Below are 19482 nucleotides of genomic sequence, written 5' to 3'. Positions count from 1 at the left end.
ATTACTAGGAATTACACCACAGTCAGTTCATTCATGAGTCTATACTAAATGCTATATGAAGAGATACACTTACATGGATACATGTACCTTGATACTATATGATGAGATACTATTACATATCATACACGTAGTTTAGTTCTGTCTATCCTAGTACAAAAGGATATCCTACGGGACTAACCATTCTGACACCCACCTGTTAGCAACAGATGTAATGAACATCTACGGATGCCTACGGTTAATACTTATACTAGGGGAACCTTTATGGGACTAACCATTCCTACACCCTGCTGTTAGCTACAGAGGATAATGAACATCTACAAAAGTTCTAGGTTAATACTTTTCGACAGTCGTGATGTCGTGTTTATCCTAATACAAAAGGATAATACTTATATGGCTATATTTTTCCTATTACCTTTATTTTGTAATACATTCACATAATCGATGAGGTAGACTATATATTGTTAAAGAGTAGTCGTAAAAGGGAAAAACCATCTTTGTTACTTTCAAAACATTCGGGTCTTGGTAGAAGACTACTTTTATACTAGTAGGAAATATGGGATTTTCTAGGGTTTTCATAGTTATATCAAATGTTCATTCAAAGATTTACATAGCATTCATAACAGCTTTCCAAAACAGAGTAATGAAACTTAAATACTTATGAATTCACCAACTTTATGCTAATCTACTCTTTCAAAACAACTTGTATTCTCAGGTCACCAGTAGACAGGTACGATGACCAGGTTTTGAGAAGACGGAGCACAGATAAGACTCGTCTTTTATTTTGATTATAGATTTTGGTGTCTTATTACAATGAAAGAACATACATGTATTAAAACTTTACTTTTAATGCAATGGATGATGTTGTTGCTTGTTTACTACTTTACACTGTTATGATACTTCACATGACGTCCTCCACCCCTAAACGTTTCCGCCGTTCTTGGTTTTGGGGTGTGAAATTATCTGATATAAGAAGTTGGGCAAGCTAGTCCCGAGGTTTATTAGTCCTTTAAAATTGATAACCCAAATAGGCAAGGTGGCATACCGATTAGAGCTGCCTGAGGAGTTTAGTCAGATTCATGACACCTTCCATGTTTTGTACTTGAGGATGTTTGTAGCCGATAAGATGGTTGTGGTCCATTTGGAGGACAGTCAAGTCGATGGTCGACTGAATTACAAGAAAATGGAGATGACAATTCTGTATAGGAAGGTGAACACATTAAGTAACAAGGTAATGAATTTAGTCAAAGTTTATTGGCAACATCGGAAAAGCTCTAAGTGGACTTGGGAGCCCGAGGATAGTATGCGAGAGCATTATACTGATCTTTTCGTAGAGGCTAACTTTGAAGAAGAAGTCTGATTCTAGTGGTGGAGAATTGTAACACCCGGTGTTAAGTATTTGCATTTCAATCCTTTATATTTTAAAATTTTGCAAATAAGATCCTTACGTTGGGCGTACCAGGCTTGTACGCCAGGCGTAAGTCATCTTGGAAGTCGTGGAAGAGAAGGAGTATGATGGGCGTACATGTGGGTACGCCGAACATACTCGTGCATACCTTAAACCCTAAATTTTTAGGTTTGTGTCCCCTATTTAAGCATCATAATCGCCTTGGACCTTCTTATGATGAGCCTCTATTTCCTCTAAACACTAAAATCGAAACCCTAGCTCTTGTTAGTGAGATTTGAAGCTTGAGAGTGATTTTTGAGTATTCTTGGTAGTGATGGAAGATCATTCAAGAGGTGGTTTTCCATTTAAGCTTTTGGATACGTAATCTACATCTCTCTATTCATCTTTTAAAGGTATAAAGTTCATACAATTGGAGCTGGTTTCGTTAAATCTTGTTTAGACTTGGATTTAAGTTCATTTTGTTCCAAAAACTTGATCATTGTGAGTATGGAATACTCCAGGGCATATGATCTATGCTTTTAGAAGTTTTATGGTGCTTAGAATCATAAAAATATTAACTTGGTCCTTTTCTTTCTTCTATGCATGAGTTTTGGAGTTTTTGGTGAAGTAAAATGTTAGGGTTTTGGGATTAAGCTCTATGTAGCCATGAAAAGGCATAAAGTAAGATACTTTATGGATTAAGACACCTTTTAGAGTCAGATATGTGGTTTGGGTAAAGTGTCTTAATGAATAAGACCTTTAATGTTGAGTTTTAGGTTTAGCCGAAGTACGTTGTGCGTAACTCTGACTACACTCAATGTAGCTAGTTGCGAACATGAACTTTCCTGACTAACACTCTACGCCTATCATAGAGTTGCATTCGTTGCGCGTACCGTCGCGGGTTGACTTTCATTGACTTTTGACCAATTGTGTCGTAAGTGGATTCATCAGGAATTTGGAAGGGGCAAAACGGTCTTTTGTCCTAAATGTGGATTAGACATGTATTGGGATTAGTAGAGTATGGAAAATTACATTAATTATTAATTAGGGTTAATTGGTGTAACTATTAGACGGAACCTAGTTCCGGCAGTTCTGGTGTGAGTTCTATCAGTAATCTGTTCGATGTGAGTCTCATCACTATTCTTACATGTATATGATGACTAGCTGGTCTATGTGTTATTACTGTCATATGTGCTACTGTGTGTGTTGAGAGTTCGGGTAGTCTTTAGGATTGCTGATAACCCACAAGGGGTGTTGTTTGGTCATTGAGACTTCAGGTAGTCTCTACGGTTGCTAATAACCCATAGCTATTTATTTTGTGTTGTGTTGTATGTGGTATTTTGGGGAAATTACTATGCTTCGTGCACATAATTTTTGATATGTGTTTCAGGTACTTTTGAGGATCGTGAGAAGGTGAATTCTTAATTGTACATATTCGCATGTATGATTCTGCTTATTTTGGGTCACTCTGATATTTGAGGATGATATGTATTTGACATTTGTGATTTTATTGAGATGGTTTTATATGAACAATTTTTTTATATGAATTTAAAAATGAAAATATGGTTTGAAAATTTGGATGTTATAAAAGATAAGGGGAAGAAAAAAACGTTGAAGGGATACGGTTGATACCCTGTGATAATGATAAACCATAATGATTTTGGTGATCTAATAAGGGAAATGAATAGAAGATACAAACGATGTACAAGGAAGATACAAGAAATGTACAAGTAAATACAACTCAAGAACAACTAAGGTACAATTGGAGATATTATCTAACACAAACACTATGAGATAACATCATGAAAAAGTTCAATGGCTATCAGAATTTTTAATAGAAAATAGAAAACTTTTTCACCCATAAATAAATGTCACAAATTAGGTTTCATAATAAATGATTATGTTCTTTTATTGAACTTTGTAGAGTTAAAAAAAATACATTTTCATTAAAGTTTGTGGAGTTCAATGCATCATAAGATAAAAAATGACAGAGTTGTATGAAAAGTTAAATTATGATATGGGAACTCATTAAACTTTAAAGTGTTCAATATATTTTCTCTATCCTTATTCAAAAAAAAAAAACATTTATGCAAGTATATGAATGACGGAGCTTGAAATTCAAGTAACACTCACAATTTTATTTCAAGATAAAGAGAGAAGTCGTTATGCTTATGTAATTCTTATGCTTATGTAATCAGTAGGATCACTACCTTTTGTAGTGAAGTGTGGTTGCCCAAACAACTTGATTGGATAAATTATGATAAGGAATAAGTGGATGATCATGTTCTACTTATTGCTTTTTGTTTTGTTCTTCAACAAAAATATCTAGTGAGTGCTTCCAATTGAATGAGACGTTGAACCTAAAAGAATCATTGTAGTAGTTCCAACTTCATAGTTTTGTCCAACGAATTTGTAGAAGTATCTCATATTATTTGATTCGGGTTTTAATAATATAAAAATATAAAATCCATTAATTTCACATGTCGATCTAATGAGTTGTCAATACAACATTAATCACAAATTCACACATAGACTACCATTTCCCCGCTTCAAAGTTTTGTCCAACAAATTTGTAGAAATATCTCATATTCTTTGATTCGGATTTTAATAATATAAAAATATAAAATCCATTAATTTCACAGGTCGATCTAATGAGTTGTCAATACAACATTAATCACAAATTCACACATAGACTACGATTTCCCTGCTTCAAAGTTTTGTCCAACAAATTTGTAGAAGTATCTCATATTCTTTAATTTGAGTTTTAATAATATAAAAATATAAAATCCATTAATTTCACATGTCGATCTAATGAGTTGTCAATACAACATTAATCAAAAATTCACAGATAGACTGCTATTTCCCCGCTTCTAAGTTTTATCCAACAAATTTGTAAAAGTATCTAATATTCTTTGATTCGGGTTTTAATAATATAAAAATATTAAATCCATTAATTTCAAATGTCGATCTAATGAGTTGTCAATACAACATTAATCACAAATTCACACATATACTACCATTTCCCGGCTTCAAATGATCCAAAACCACCCAAGCACAGAACCAGAAACCAACCCCAATACCAAGAACAAAGCCATCACAATCGCTGCCATTTCCGATTCCGAAGGTGGCACTGATTTAGGTGCCATAATCATAATCACACTTGTCAGATACCCATTGGTAAACCCCAAAACAACAGTCAATAACACCACAAACACTTCATTTTTAGCCCATTTAGGTCCATGTAAACACGCTGTAAAAAGTGGATACAACAACAACCTCGCCATACATCCCCATGTAGCTTTAGCAATGCTCTTGATAACAATAATCGCCGTGAGCAATTTCCCTAAAAAATCTGAAATATTGTAAATTGTGATCAAGATTATCGGGTACCAGTCTTTGAGGAGGGTTGACTCAATGTCTTCTGCTAAGAATCCTGGAAAAATTGATAGAGTTACGGTGTATATGATGAATATTCCTATTGCGGGCCATTGAATCGTTCTTGCTACTTTCCAGAATTTAATGGTGGAATTGGAAGTTGTTTGTTGGAGGGATTTATAATGGTGTTCCATGACTGGTAACTTGTATAGTAGATGACAGAAAACCATGCACACTAGTAGAATGAGTGTACTGACTAGGAAATATAAATGTGCACTTTTCTTGAGCCCTTGTGGATCATTGGGGAGTGATGCCTTTGTTATAATTCGCAAAAAGGAGACCAAAATTCCTGAGAGATTAAAGATTCTAATTGTTAGCGAATGTTATAGATGATAGTAAGTCATTCATGTAAACATATATTTAAAATAAAGCAATAGTATTTTTAAGGCTAATCACAAAAATGACTAAAATTGGAATTGTCAAATCAAAAATTGAACATTTATCACCAAATAATTAAGAACTTATTTTGCGAAATACTTTATTTATATGAAATTGCTTCTTTTAAAGATTTTTCGGTGGTAAAGTTATGATAAATGTTTAAAAGTTGGTCCTTTAGTAATATGATCTTTTCTCTTATTTTTCTATAACATTATGTCATTGAAGTATATTTATTAGAGATAACACTAATAATTAATTACTCGAAACTGTGGTCATCTCCTTTTTGTAGCATTATTTTAACACAATAAATAGTACACAAGTCGCTTTAATACCTTTAACATTATTTTATAGAAAGTCTTTCATACTATTATAGGACTATTTTCACATAATAAGCATAGTTAAAATACTAAAAACGTTGTTTATTGATGTATACTCTGAGTTTAAGCACCAAAACCAACTGATAAGCACACTAAGTAAATTCACCCTCGATCACCTCTTGTTGAGAGCAAGCCCATGCTATTGATAATAGGTCGTCATGTTATTGTAGCATTATTTTCACATGCTAAAAAGACTTAAAATAGTTCAAAACTAATTTTAATCTAAGCTTTAATGATTTCTACATATCTTTCTAGTAAAAATCTTAAAAAATTACCCTTTTCTTACCTGATGAAGCCGTTCCAGCAAAAACAGCCTGCATGTATCGTTTGGGCAAATTTCCAGCGGACCCCACAAGACTCCCTCCAATCAACCCATCGGCTAACCCACACATCACAACTGATGCAACCACTGTGTAAAATGTTGCATTTGACCTCTCATTCGGTTGAGTTTTCCATGCCCAATCTATGGTTGGAGTTACCATGAGGGACACAACAAACATTATAAATCCCATATTCATTCTCACTTGAAAGGTGATTAATCTGCTGAATTTACTGCTACTAATCATAATAATTAAAACTAAAAGTGATGAACTCATATAAGCTACCGAAAACACTTTTTCCACGTGTTTTTGTGGGTAAAGATGACCGAAGTAATCAATGGCTGTGATTAAAGCATTCCATGGAAGTAGATTGCCTGCACCAAGTAAGAAGTGGATTATATAAGCTATCTTGTAGGTATCTTTTGGCTCATGTTGATCGGGGTTGCTCTTAAAATTCTCCATTTTGGGATCTTTTGTGTTCTTAATTGGCTTTGTGGTTTAGAACTAGACATTATATAAGCAGCATGCAAAGACCCTTGGAAAGATTTTTTGGTGGTGAAACCAAAGAAAAAAGAAGGAAATCTTCAAAGGTTGGCTTAAAAGGTAAAAAGAAAGATTCTTTGCTATTCTTTATTTCTCGATCGCTGGAAATCCGCCTTTAATTCGAGGTGATGTGAATTGTAAAATCTATCTTTTTGTTATATGGTGTCTTGTAGTTTGTTTCTATGGCACAATCCATCAATGTCTTACTAAAAAGCGAACAAAAGGAAATTCCCCTTTTGTTTATTGACTTATTTTGGATCTTTTAGTTTATGTTAGAAATAAGGGGAGAGGAAAAATGGCTAATAGATAATCATAGTTCCTCAATATCTTATTCTGTGAACAGTTTCACTTTCCTTAAAGTATAATTTGGCCCTGGTGTGTTCAAATTCGTAGGAGAGCCAATATAGTGCTATATATATCTCTAGTATATACACCTATAGTACCCATGAAATGGATAAAAAGGACGAAATGACATTTTTACATAAGTTACAAACAATTATATTTAGAAGATGCCTCACCTTCTAAAATCTTTAGAAGGCAAGTAACCATTTGTAGAAGATGGGCAAAAATGCCCATCAAGCATACCAAAAGATCATACTTCACAAGGTTCTTAAAATGCTCCATATGGACACATTGTTCCTTAGTCAAATTTAGTGCAATCAAACTAATCTTATACAAGAATGCATTCCGCAAAACCTCACTATACTACATCATAGTCATAATTAACTCATTATGTGACACTAGTATATATTCCAATTATACTAAATTGTCAGATGACACTAAAATCAGGAATGGTTGTTATACAAGAAATTGTTGGGAGTTTATGATACAAGATAATAGATCATGTGCCACGTTGGGATGTAAACGGATGGTAATTAACAAACAATTTGCTGTCTTTATTTTTATATATTCTACTGTTAAAAACACATGTCGTTTTGATCCCTTTTAATGATACTCCACGAATCTTGTTGGTTTTACGGACGGATAATATAACACCTTGAAGTCTATATGGTCCATTCCTTAGCTTCTTATAAAATATTCCCCATATATTCTTATTTTCACCTTTAACTTTTACTCTGTTTAAACACAATTTGTCTTTAATACTTTGTGTTTTTGTTTTGTTTTGGGAGTTGTAGAACATTGTAGAGGTGGGACTAAAAGTTTTTATGATGATAGGTGAGTATTAAAAGGTGAAGTTTAGAGAGGAAATAAGGTGTGAAGTGAACATCACCATCAGAATAGTGGGAAGAAATAGCTGTTGGTATGAACTAAAAGCATTTTGTGGATTCATGGACCATTGGGTTTTTGTAGAACTTGATTCTTTTAATCCCTGTACATTTCTTTTTCTTTTTATTATATGGTTCTAGGCTACTCCCTGTCATTTCACCTTTCAATTTCTGTAGGTAACACGTCAAAAATACGAATCCTTGTGGGGGCATTCTTCAAGTATTGATCTTAGAAAAAGAGTGAATTCCTTGTACTGACTTTGTGAATGATCCATAATTCTTGTGAAATTTAGAAAACAGGTATATAGACGGAAGAAAAATTCAAGTTCTTGCTGTTTAGAAAGGAAGCGTGTAAAGATTTAGGAGTCTCACAAGATTTGCTATCCATATTTATGCCAATTATGTTTTATTTTAATTTTTTTTTCTGGTTTATATTTGATCATTTAACTTGTTTTTTTTTGTTTTTTTATATGTCAATCATTATAACTGTGATTCCAGGTTAAATCGAAAAAAATAACTTAATAGGGTAATATAAGTTTCAATTTATACACATTTAGATGATGTTTTTTTTTAAACGAAAATTCATAAAGTTTGCACATCACTTCTTCAATCCTCTACAGGAGAAGAGGGGACCAAACGGCTGCAAACTAAAGCGTGTTTATTTTTTAACATCTGCAGGCTGTTGCGGATATAAAAAATATTAAAATAAACTGATTTTATAAACCAAAAATAGTTTTTTCAATGCCCAAAAATTTAACAGTCTTAATAGATTGAAATAAAAATCCGTACAACCAAATTACTCCTACAATAACAGTTTCAAATAAAATTCATAGAACCAAACTTTAATAAATCTCATTCCATATTTTACATCAACTGCTCGACAATTTCATCTGGGTCATAAATTCACGGTCCGCTGGAGTTTCATGTGTTGGAATCTCATCTTCATCATCATCAACGGCCACACTGTTATTCCGAACCGAAACATTTGGTGTATCATATCGTGAAAAATACTCATCACGTAGTCTCTCTCTTCTTATAAAATTATGAAGCATGAAACATACAAAGGTAATGTTTCGTTGTGTGAACACGAGGATGGTGTCATCTTTTTGAATATAGGGAATCATGCTTTCAAGACACCAAAAACACACTTAATGATGTTCGAAAGTTTTGCATGTGGATGGTTAACTTTTTTATTGGTTAATGCACGCCTTTGATGCGAATCTCCAAGCCAATACCTCACATTACGATACGATGCCATAAAACCTCGAATGTTTGCATAGGCGGCATCACAAATATAATATTCATTTGTAAAAATGCAAAATAATAATAATAATAATAATAATAATAATAATAATAATAATAATAAAATCATTCCCTTTTCAAACGAAGATAAAACTATATAAATAACCATAAACTTACCTAATGTTCGAAACCAGAATGGTGCATGAAGATTTGATAATTCTCATATAATATTCTAGATTCCCAACTGGCCAAAACAAACATAAACATCATGTTGAAGTCACAAATTGCAAATATATTTTGGTAACAATCGTTTTTTCCCCTACTTCTATATAAATCTAGTTTGTTTGCATGGATAATAGAATGTATCAAATTGTCATCAAGTGCACCAATTGCTCCTTTGAAAACCCGTCGTATGCTCCTAATATGTCCCACAATGTTTGGATTCAGATTAAAAGAAGTTGGTACTATCATGTCATGTGAGAAAATCAACATTTTGTCCAAAACTTCATGAAAAACTTTATAAATCACCAGCTTTGAGTGTTGAAATCTTTGCTTAATAATCATGTAACGTTGGTTATGACCGATCATCAAAAAAAAACATAGTTATCTTTTCCTCAACTGACATGTGTTTGCTATCCTTTAATGTGTAATTTAATCTAAAATGAGCACATAGTTGAACAAATGATTCATGGGACATGCGTAGTACTTTAACACATTGTATAGGATTACGATGAAGTAACTCTAACTTGAATTCATGTCTTGTCATTTCTGAATCATTGTCTAGCACTCGTTTCACACCCCTCTTCCAAAAGTAGCGGAGGTACAAGTACATTAGAATTATGAGATGTATCTTTTTGTCGTGATCTATTAGGAACTTATTAATCAACACAAGTACCAAATAACATAACATAAAATTTAAGTACCAAATAACATAATATAAAATTCAAGTACCAAATAAGATAACATAAAAGTCAAGTACCATAAATAACATTCAAGTAAAACAACAAAAAACATAACCACGTAGTGCCAACACATGCAAATAAAACCTACACATCACAAATATGTAAACCTAACAGACAATCTTTCCATCCTCTAAAACTGCTAAACTTGTAGCAGTCAGCTCGATCCTTCCTCTTAATATCTATGGATTATTGGGCAAAGTTACCCACATCTCTCTTATGTTCATGGTCCCTCCAAAATTTTGATAAAAAGCAAATCGTAGAGGGTTTACTAGGCCTAACTCGAGTAACTCAAAATTCTTTAAACATTGAGGAATTATATGCCCTTGAGTGAATTGTTGTAGAGCTTTTTGCATCTCCAGTTCTCAATCATCAGCAATAAACGAAGCTTTAGGTGAGGAACTAGAAGGTGAAGCATGTGAGGCACTAGTAGCTCGAGGTCTAGGAGTTGAGGGTTTAGCCCTTTTTGTTCAAGTTAGCAGAAGGTGAAGCAGAAGAAAGTGAAGCAACAGAAGGTGGTGACTAAGTAAAAGGTTCACTAGTATGACGGGAAAAGTAATGATCCTCATCTATGTTAATAGAAAGGGTGTCCATAAGTTGTAGTGGTGCGACATGACAAGGAGATAATCCATGTCCCAATGATGTTTGGGATGTGGCATAGTTGAGATTACCAAAGGAACTATTTCTATCAAAGAGTTCTCACAAAGCTCTAGAAACAACAATGGGATGGTTTTCAAAGAAGCGGTTTTCGGATGTCCCAAAACCCAATCAATGTAACAAAAGTTGTATAGGAATATTTGCCAACTATACATACAAATGTGTATGTCTATATATATATATATATATATATATATATATATATATATATATATATATATATATATATATATGTGTGTGTGTGTGTGTGTGTATGTGTATATATATATATATATATATATATATATATATATATATGTATATATATTTTTTTAAAATCCTCTCACTCATCATTTGTTATGCTAAAAGTGTTAGAGGATTGTAAAGGCTACCAGTTTTCTTTTTTTAAGTATAACCACTCTGTACATTTGTCTTTAAGATTTCCATAGGCAATTTTCAATTCTCTTCGAGTAAAATCAACCCCATAGGCAATTTTCAATTCTCTTCGAGTAAAATCAACCCCATACTTTTCCTTAATGGTCGTTCCTAACTTTTTCCATGAATGTTTATGCAAAATCAAATCTTTTGTACCTACGATGTGTACTTCTTCAATACAAGTGTGCAATAAAAAATTTATCTGCTCACTGCTATTAACAAAAAGAAACATATGAAATACATATTTTAGAAAACATAACCTTATAACAACAACTTTGAGCATAACAACTACTTCTATTGATTGCACTAACGAATTTCAGCAAAGATTATTCACACTTCAGCAACAATTATGACAATTCAGCAACATTTTATGACATTTCAACTACATTTAATGATACTTCAGCAACAATTCATGACAAGTTCAACAACAATTCATGACATTTTAACAACATTTTATGATATTCAACATCCATTAATGACGTTTCAGTAACAATTCAGGATATTTTAGCAACATTTCAGCAATTTCTACAATGATTCAACAACATTTCAACATAATATGACATGTAAGCATAAATTTATGACATTTTAACAGAATAAAAAATAACATCATCAAATATTTGATAACATTAACAGCAAGATTCATCAAAAACAAAGACATCAGCATTGATTCAACAAGAAAAATCAAAAAATTAAGATGAAGCAGGAAAGTCGAAGTTGCTCCAGCAAGAAAAAAAACAAAAAATTCAAGATTAACCATGGAAGAATTGTTTCTTCAATAACACTAAACTAAAAAAAATAAAAATAAAACTTACCGAGATGAAATATCGATAACGAAGACTAGAAGGAGAGTACGATGGGGAGATGATTATGTGGGAGAGGAGGGAACGCCGGTGGGAAGGAAGTTGTACCGACGAAGGGATGATTACAGATGCAAGATCGGTGATGATGACAAATTGGGAGAAAAAAAAATGCAACGCTTTTCTTCAAGATGGTGTATCCAATTTTTTTTAGGTTTAGGTTTAAAGAGGCTAGAAGAGGGAACTCAAGTGTCGTCTGAAACAGAACACACACATAACTTTTTTACTTCAAAGCCTAGGAAAAAACAAACTGGTGCATGATAAAAAGTGATGCGAGTGTGCTAGGCCACACAACCAAAAGTGGTTTGAAGAAGTTTTTTTACGAAAGACAAACAACACTTTAGTCATCTAAATGTTTTTGTACATATTTAGTTCTTATGACCGGTTTCTTTAGGATTTTCTCATGACATCCTACATGGGACAATCATGTATAAGGTGTTCTCATACATGAACCATCCTCACTTATATAGGTAAATTACTTCAAAAATCGGTCAAATAATGTGGGTACCCTAGTTTTCTCCAAAAAAAAAGATGTTTTTGCCTTCGGTTTCATCTATCTCTATAGCTGCCAACAAGAATTTTTGTGATTGCTTCTTCTCAACTCGGATTTACACTTCCAAGACAAAAGAACACTCTAACAAAAAATCGAGAGAATTTGCTAATTCATACATGGGTCAAGTATAAAGATTAAATACATTACCCTAATAAGTTATTTCTTCTGGTTTAACCTGGAGTAGCTAATTATAAGGATTGAATGTGTATAAAAAACAAGTTAAATGGTCATTTATATCAAAAAAATACAATGACTATATGTCTACAAAATAAAAAAATATATGCCATATTAAGTCATTCTCCCTTAATTTTACTACCATAAAACGTAGTTATATCATATACAAGAGAGAACAGATAATTTCGTATCAATTTGTATATAAAACAGATAGTTTTTTTTTTCTAAACAAAATAGACGTGATAAGGTTATTCGATCCTCAAATTGGAAGTAGTGTTGAAAATATGTCTATACATGAATATAAAAGCTCAGTTTTTGTACTAACTACTATATATATAACAATATAAGTTAGTGGGATTTATACTCAAAGATTGAATCGTAAAAGGGAAATGGTATAATTTGAATTTCTTTCTATCTCTCGTATTCGTTAGTAATGTCATAATCTTTTTTATTACACTTTAAAGTTATACTTTTTTAATTTTTCTGATCACAATAGTGAAGAACATAGTTTGCTTTGTAAAGCTATGACATCCCCATTTTCACGATCAAAAAAGACCGATTTGTTTATGCTTTGTTTTATTAATCAGAGTATTTGTTTAAAGAAAACGGTTGCGGAATTTGTTGCCAAAACAAAATATGATAAGAATTTATCAAAGTATTTCTTTAAAGAAATGTATTTTCATTAAATAACAAAATCTCGAGATGTCATATTCCGATACACACAAAAAGCATAAACAATATAAAATAGACCTTACAACAGTTATTTATAACTACTGATCTATAATCCAAAACTTCTCGTCAAGTCCACCAACTTATACTCTTGTGCCATTACATGTAACGTAAAGAAAACTGAGTGGGTCAGGCTTGGGATCCTGGTGAGCTTATAGGGTTTTTAACCCACAATAATATAATTATTATGTTTAATCATCAAACAATCAACCCAATTATCCATCCCCATTATCTTCCTTACTCTTAAGGGTCTACCGTAAGAATCATTTATTCGTTCACTCCGTATTAGGTACTAAGACAATAGTTGCCCGGATTCTTTATTAGGCACTAAGACAATAGCTGCCACGATTTTTTATTTGGCACTAAAACAATAGCTGCCATGGTTATTTATTTGGCACTAAGACAATAGCTGCTACTGTTCTTTATTTGGCACTAAGACAATAGCTTGCAGGGTTCTTTATTTGGCACTAACACAATAGCTTCCATGGTTCTTTATTTGGCACTAAGACAATAGCTTTTAAGGTTCTTTATTTGGCACTAAGACAATAACTACCAGGATTCTTTATTTGGCACTAAGACAATAGCTGCTAGGGTTCTTTATTTGGCACTAAGACAATAGCTGCCAGGGTTCTTTATTTGGCACTAAGACAATAGCTGCCAGGATTCTTTATTTGGCACTAAGACAATAGCTGCCAGGGTTCTTTATTTGGCACTAAGACAATAGGTGCCAGGGTTCATTCATTGGGTACTAAATCCATAACTACCAGTATAGGTACAAGGTACATAGCTAGCATTGTCTATCTAACAGTACTAAATCCATAGCTGCCAGCATTCATCTATACGGTACTAAATCCATAACTACCAAGGTTCACCTTTCGTCTCATCCTCAAACTCATCCTTCATAACACACCAACTATTTCGACTACCAATATTCTACCCAACATATTTGTAGATATAAAATACATATATAGTTTAAATCGTTTAAAAATCTGTATAAAACATTCATTTGACGGCCATCTCAAGTAAACAAACAACATATAAACACATAGCACGTATTTCATAGCAAATACTTCATATCTATGCGGTAGAAGAAAGTAACTACACACTCACACAAAACATATACATAATACATTCAAACAAATCTTGTGTTAAAATCGTGTTATGAAAGGGACTATACACTCACTTGATCAGAAGATGATCTGACAGCACTACGACTCCAAGAGTAGTACTTCTTTGGTGAAACTAGAAGATCGTTACACTCCGGGCTTCTCGCAAGCAGAGCTTCAGCTCGGAAACTCTTTTCTTCTCGGGATCTTCAGGCTTCGGTACTTGCCTCGTGTCTCGGGATGATACTGGTGCTTCGGGGGGTTAAAATATGGTTTAGAGAGAGTATCAGGAGTGGGAGAGAAGAGATTGAGCAACCAAAATCGGCTGCCCCTTGAATTCTATTTATAGGGCTGATTTTATGGATTCACGTCGTGAATCTGAAATATTCCCGTCGTGAGTTCAGTCGTCACTGCATGCGTCATTGCAAGTTGTGTCTGTCAGGCTCCAGAAGTCATAAATACTGAGTTCACATCGTGAACTCTGAGAGTTCTGGAGTTTCGCGCCCCGAACTTTAGAAAATCATAACTTTCGGATAAGAACCCCGTTTTTGACGTTCTTTATATCCACGCGTAGGTAAAAACAAGATCTACAACTTTCATTTATACTTTATCGGCTAACTTTGACTTTAATTTTAATATATTATTTTTAGTAGACCTGGATAGGAAAACTCCGTTCGGAATTCATAACTCCTTCATCTGAACTCCGTTTTCGTCTGTCATTTTATCTTTGGACAACTATTGATGAGATATTCAATTAAATTTTAGAAAGTTTTGCTAAATATCACTCGAACTCAATCTCGAGTTTCGGGTTGCATACTGCTAGTGCTGAAACTTCGAAAAATCATAAGTTCCTCATACGAAGTCAGATTTAGACGTTCTTTTTATGCACGCTCTCAGTTTAATGTATTCTACGACTTTCATTTAGATCGCTAAGGCCAAATATCACTCTAACGTAAATTCACTATTTACATCGTGTTGTATCGTGGCGGTTCTGTCGCAAAACTTCGATAAGTCATAACTTCTTCGTTATAACATATACTACAAATTAGTTAAGATTATTCATTCTAAATAATCTTCTATCAAAAAGTCATTTTTAACGCTTAACGTCTCTATATTGACAAGCCCGAACCTACGAGCATTACAAAATCTATATAAATACTCGGGTTAATATATGTAGAGAAAATTAAAGGGTCTTTGGTCTAACAGTATCAAATAATGGAAATATGTACTTTCCAAGTGGTTAAGTGGTTAGGGCTAAGTCTCGTAGCTGACAACTTTAAAAGATCATTTATATCTCTCTCACTCATCATCTGTTATCCTAGTTGTTTCCTCACCGATACCTCCTCAACCACTCCCCATCGACAACTCTATGACCATGCCCACCACTATCATCTTTACTTAATGTGAAACGCAGTCCCTACCACATCCACATTGAGATTTTAATCTCACATGGCCCCACACTCTCTACGCCAAATCCTCCAACTTCACCTCCTCCTTTCTCCCGCCAATGACGTGGATTACAATGCCATTTATACCACTTCATCCAACCATATTTACACTGTCACCCATTCCTTTCACATGCTAGCTAAATCCTTGGTTTTTAATTGCATACTTGGCTTGAAGAAGATACCAAAAAAAAATTAACCCTAGTTCATCCACATCAGTTACGATTTTTTCTTGAACGACAAATTCAGATCACGTCCAAAAATCCATTTCTAAGCTCTATGTGTCGCATGAATTGATCTAAATTTGTGCTTCTTCAAAGTCGATTGCTTCTAGTAGCTTATCTAGCTCTTCAAGGTCTTGTTTAACATCAAGTGTTTTTTCTCCCTATAGCATCATACCATCCATGTCATAATCCTTCACATATTCCATCTCCTTGTCAAGAAAATCATCAAAAATGTCCACAAAGAAAACCAAATCATTAAGTGTAATTACATATGATCCAACTATAAGTGTAAGTTTTGAATCATGTATATCAAGCAACTTGGTTGCGATGTTCAAAAATGGTTTTTTGATCGAGGTCATCGTTATGGGTAGAATTTTCACATTTACTTACTATCGATATCTTGGACTTATACTAACATCTTGGGTAACCCAAGATCTTAGATTAAATAATATCTTGGGGTTGTCATCATATTTCTTGTGATGTTATATGCAAGATTAAAAAGTTAATTGAAAAGGGATGGACCAAGTCAAAGGGAATGCGATCATAGTAAAATAAACATTGAATTCCTTCTTAAATATCAGGTAAAACATGAATAAAGGAATATCGTGAGATATTAGGAAAATTATTTATAAGATCATTGTATATATACGACTACCATATCATATTTAATAGACACACATTCTGACCTCTACTCTCACTTCCTATCTGAACAGTCATGAGCATAATTAAACATGCATCACAATCAGCTAGCACATGTAACTCATTTTTATTTAATAAAAGTTATAAGGCAGTGTAACGTTGTCACTCCCCAGGTTTTATGTTGGATAACAGGAAGGATTAAGGGTTATCCTTGTATATCTTTATGTTCTTGGATTTACATTATTTACATATTTTTAATTTTTCGATCACAACATTCACACAGTAACAATGTCTTGTAAACCTGAAGAGATGTCATCTGGTATCTTGGTCCCTTTTTGGCAATCTTAAGATTTATCATTTTATTCAACAAATTTACAACTTTAACACAATTTTTGTCCAAAATCTTAAAAATACATGTGGGTATGTTGTGCATCTAGTCAACATTTTTTAATAACCTTTTAACATTATTTTTTTATTCCCATGACCTTGGGCACATCAAAGATCTTCAACATATTTCAAGACCTTAAGAACTTCACAACTTGACATTTTATTCAAAACAACACACAACACTTACTAGTTTGGTAACGAAATTAGTTTATCAATTTTGACCAAAACAATTTGGTTTCATCGTGGTACAAGTGTTGTTCCCTTTTTTCTTCAGATTATTCAAAAAGTTTTTCTATGAGTTTTAGTCACTTACACCTTTTTGCATAAAAATATTGACGTTTCCATTATCCAACATATTTCAAGACCTGAAGCACTTCAAAACTTGACATTTTATTCAAAACATCAAACGACACTTACTAATTTGGTAACGAAATTAGTTTATCAATTTTGACCAAAACAATTTGGTGTCATCCGTGGTACAAGTGTTGTTACCTTTTTCTTAAGATTATTTAAAAAGCTTTTCATTGATTTTTAGTCAGTTGCACCTTTTTGCATAAAAACACCTACGTTTCTAGTATCCACTTTTAGCATTGTTCCATCTATTTCAGTTGGTCAACACATTCGCCACATCCAAAAATTAACCCTTAGAGAAACAATGATGATTTTTGCAAAAGAACTGCATCCACATCTTTCTCATTCCAACATCTAGGAGGAATAACCCAAGAAATAACAGTCATGGTCTTGAAAAACAAAAATGATATCTTTGTTGACCAAGATGGAACAACATACACATCACCAAGCAATACTATATTTGAAAGGATAAAAAAGCTAAGTTCAGAATCAAGAAGGCCTATGGAATCTACACCAACTTTGTTTACATTCTTGTACCCCCAAGATCTTGAACTTCAAACTTGGTGAATCTTAAGAACACCAACTAGGGGACATGATCCCAATGTAGGTCCTAATCATCATAGATTGTGCAATTCCTAGCATGGGAGACACTATCCTCTTAGATTTTGGAGGGATATTTAACATCCTATTCTATACCAAGATGTCGAGATGAGCCCGATAATGGAAAAAGAACTCAGGAAATTGAGAGACATGACTTTAAGTGTCCCACGTGTAATTTACCCATTCTAGCGGTGTCCCATGCCAGTTAAAAACTTTCAATATTTTCACCTTGCATCTATGATACCGAAGTTCCAAAGAGGTTCCAAATGCCTAACATAAAGATGTATGATGGGAGTATAGATCACGAAGCATGTAGCCCAGTATAGGGAATATATGGAGACTATTCTAATTCCCTAACATCTAAGGAAGCCAATCTATACAAGCGTTTTGGTTCAACCCTTACTGGATTTGCACTAAATTGGTTCCTCAACGTTAACCGTTACTTAATCACCTCTTTCTTGCATCTCATTAACTTGTTTAATAATCATTTTTAGTCGAACTTTTGAAAAACTAACATGTGATCTTTACAGAGTAACCCAGGGCAATGATGAATACTTAAGGGGTTATGTTAGCCGGTTCGGGAAAGAACCACTAAAATCCTACATCTATATGTTGCAACAGGTGTAGAAATATTCAAGATGGGACTAAATATAGATTCTCCATTTTACGAGGATCTTGGCATAATCCCATTCAAGAAATTAAAGGAAGATAGGAGTAGAACCCAATGATTCATTGGACCTAAAGAAGACAAGAAGATCAAGAAAATGATAAATACATATTATGATCATCCCAACATGAAGAACGAATCTTCCTGAAATTATTACAAAGCTAAACCCTTCTTATGACCTGACAATCATTGGGTTAATGCATTGGAAGATGAAGATTATCCTAATATTTATTACTATTGTTTCTTTGTGAATGTTTCCTCTTTGCTTTATGGAATGAAATATCTTTGGGACAAGGCAAGACAACCCAAGAAAAACGAAACAACATCTAGGTGGAAAGATAAATCCAAATGGTGTCCCTACCTTGAAGATTTTAGGCATATTACCAAAGACTGTTTTGCCCTTAAAAAGGAAATTAACTACATGTTGAGCAAAAGACACTTAAAGGAACTATTAGGAAGAAAAAAAACAAGACTAGCCAAAAATTCCAAGATCTTGAGGCACTTCCCTAAAGAATACCATCTCCAGCCTCATATTCCAGGGTAATTAACTTTATCTCTGGGGGATCTGACATCTTTGGCACTTCCTATTCTTTAGCCAAGAGATAGGAAAATATTTCCAAGAGTGAGAAATATTAAAGGCTAATGAAGAATGTTTTAGTAACAAAAAAAAGGAGATTTCATTCGATGAAGATGACAGGGAATATGTACAAGACCCACATCATGCTAGTTTAGTCATAACATTATATGTGGCCAATCACTTTTTCTGAAGAATCTTAATTAACGATGGTTGTTTGGTTAATATCATTCTTTTGAAG

The 19482-nt window shown here is 33.4% G+C and overlaps 1 protein-coding gene and 1 long non-coding RNA gene across 2 annotated transcripts; one reads left to right on the top strand and one right to left on the bottom strand.

Annotated features, from left to right (window-relative positions):
• Positions 1-4273: 4273 nt before the first annotated feature.
• On the bottom strand, positions 4274-6356 carry LOC144998284 (equilibrative nucleotide transporter 8-like). Its single transcript, XM_078958079.1, has 2 exons — positions 5861-6356; positions 4274-5108 (listed from the first exon to the last, which is right to left on the bottom strand). Exons 1-2 carry the CDS (start codon positions 6354-6356, stop codon positions 4414-4416), a joined length of 1191 nt encoding a protein of 396 aa, XP_078814205.1. The 3' UTR covers positions 4274-4413.
• On the top strand, positions 6324-8126 carry LOC144998285 (uncharacterized). The gene is made up of 2 exons (XR_013660228.1): positions 6324-6497; positions 7614-8126. It is a non-coding gene; the product is annotated as an uncharacterized LOC144998285 (long non-coding RNA).
• The last annotated feature ends 11356 nt before the right edge of the window (positions 8127-19482 follow it).

This window comes from Lactuca saligna, chromosome 5 (genome assembly GCF_052625555.1).
Source record: "Lactuca saligna cultivar CGN05327 chromosome 5, ASM5262555v1, whole genome shotgun sequence".
Classification (NCBI taxonomy): domain Eukaryota; kingdom Viridiplantae; phylum Streptophyta; class Magnoliopsida; order Asterales; family Asteraceae; genus Lactuca; species Lactuca saligna.
This window is presented reverse-complemented; position numbering and strand designations above follow the sequence as displayed.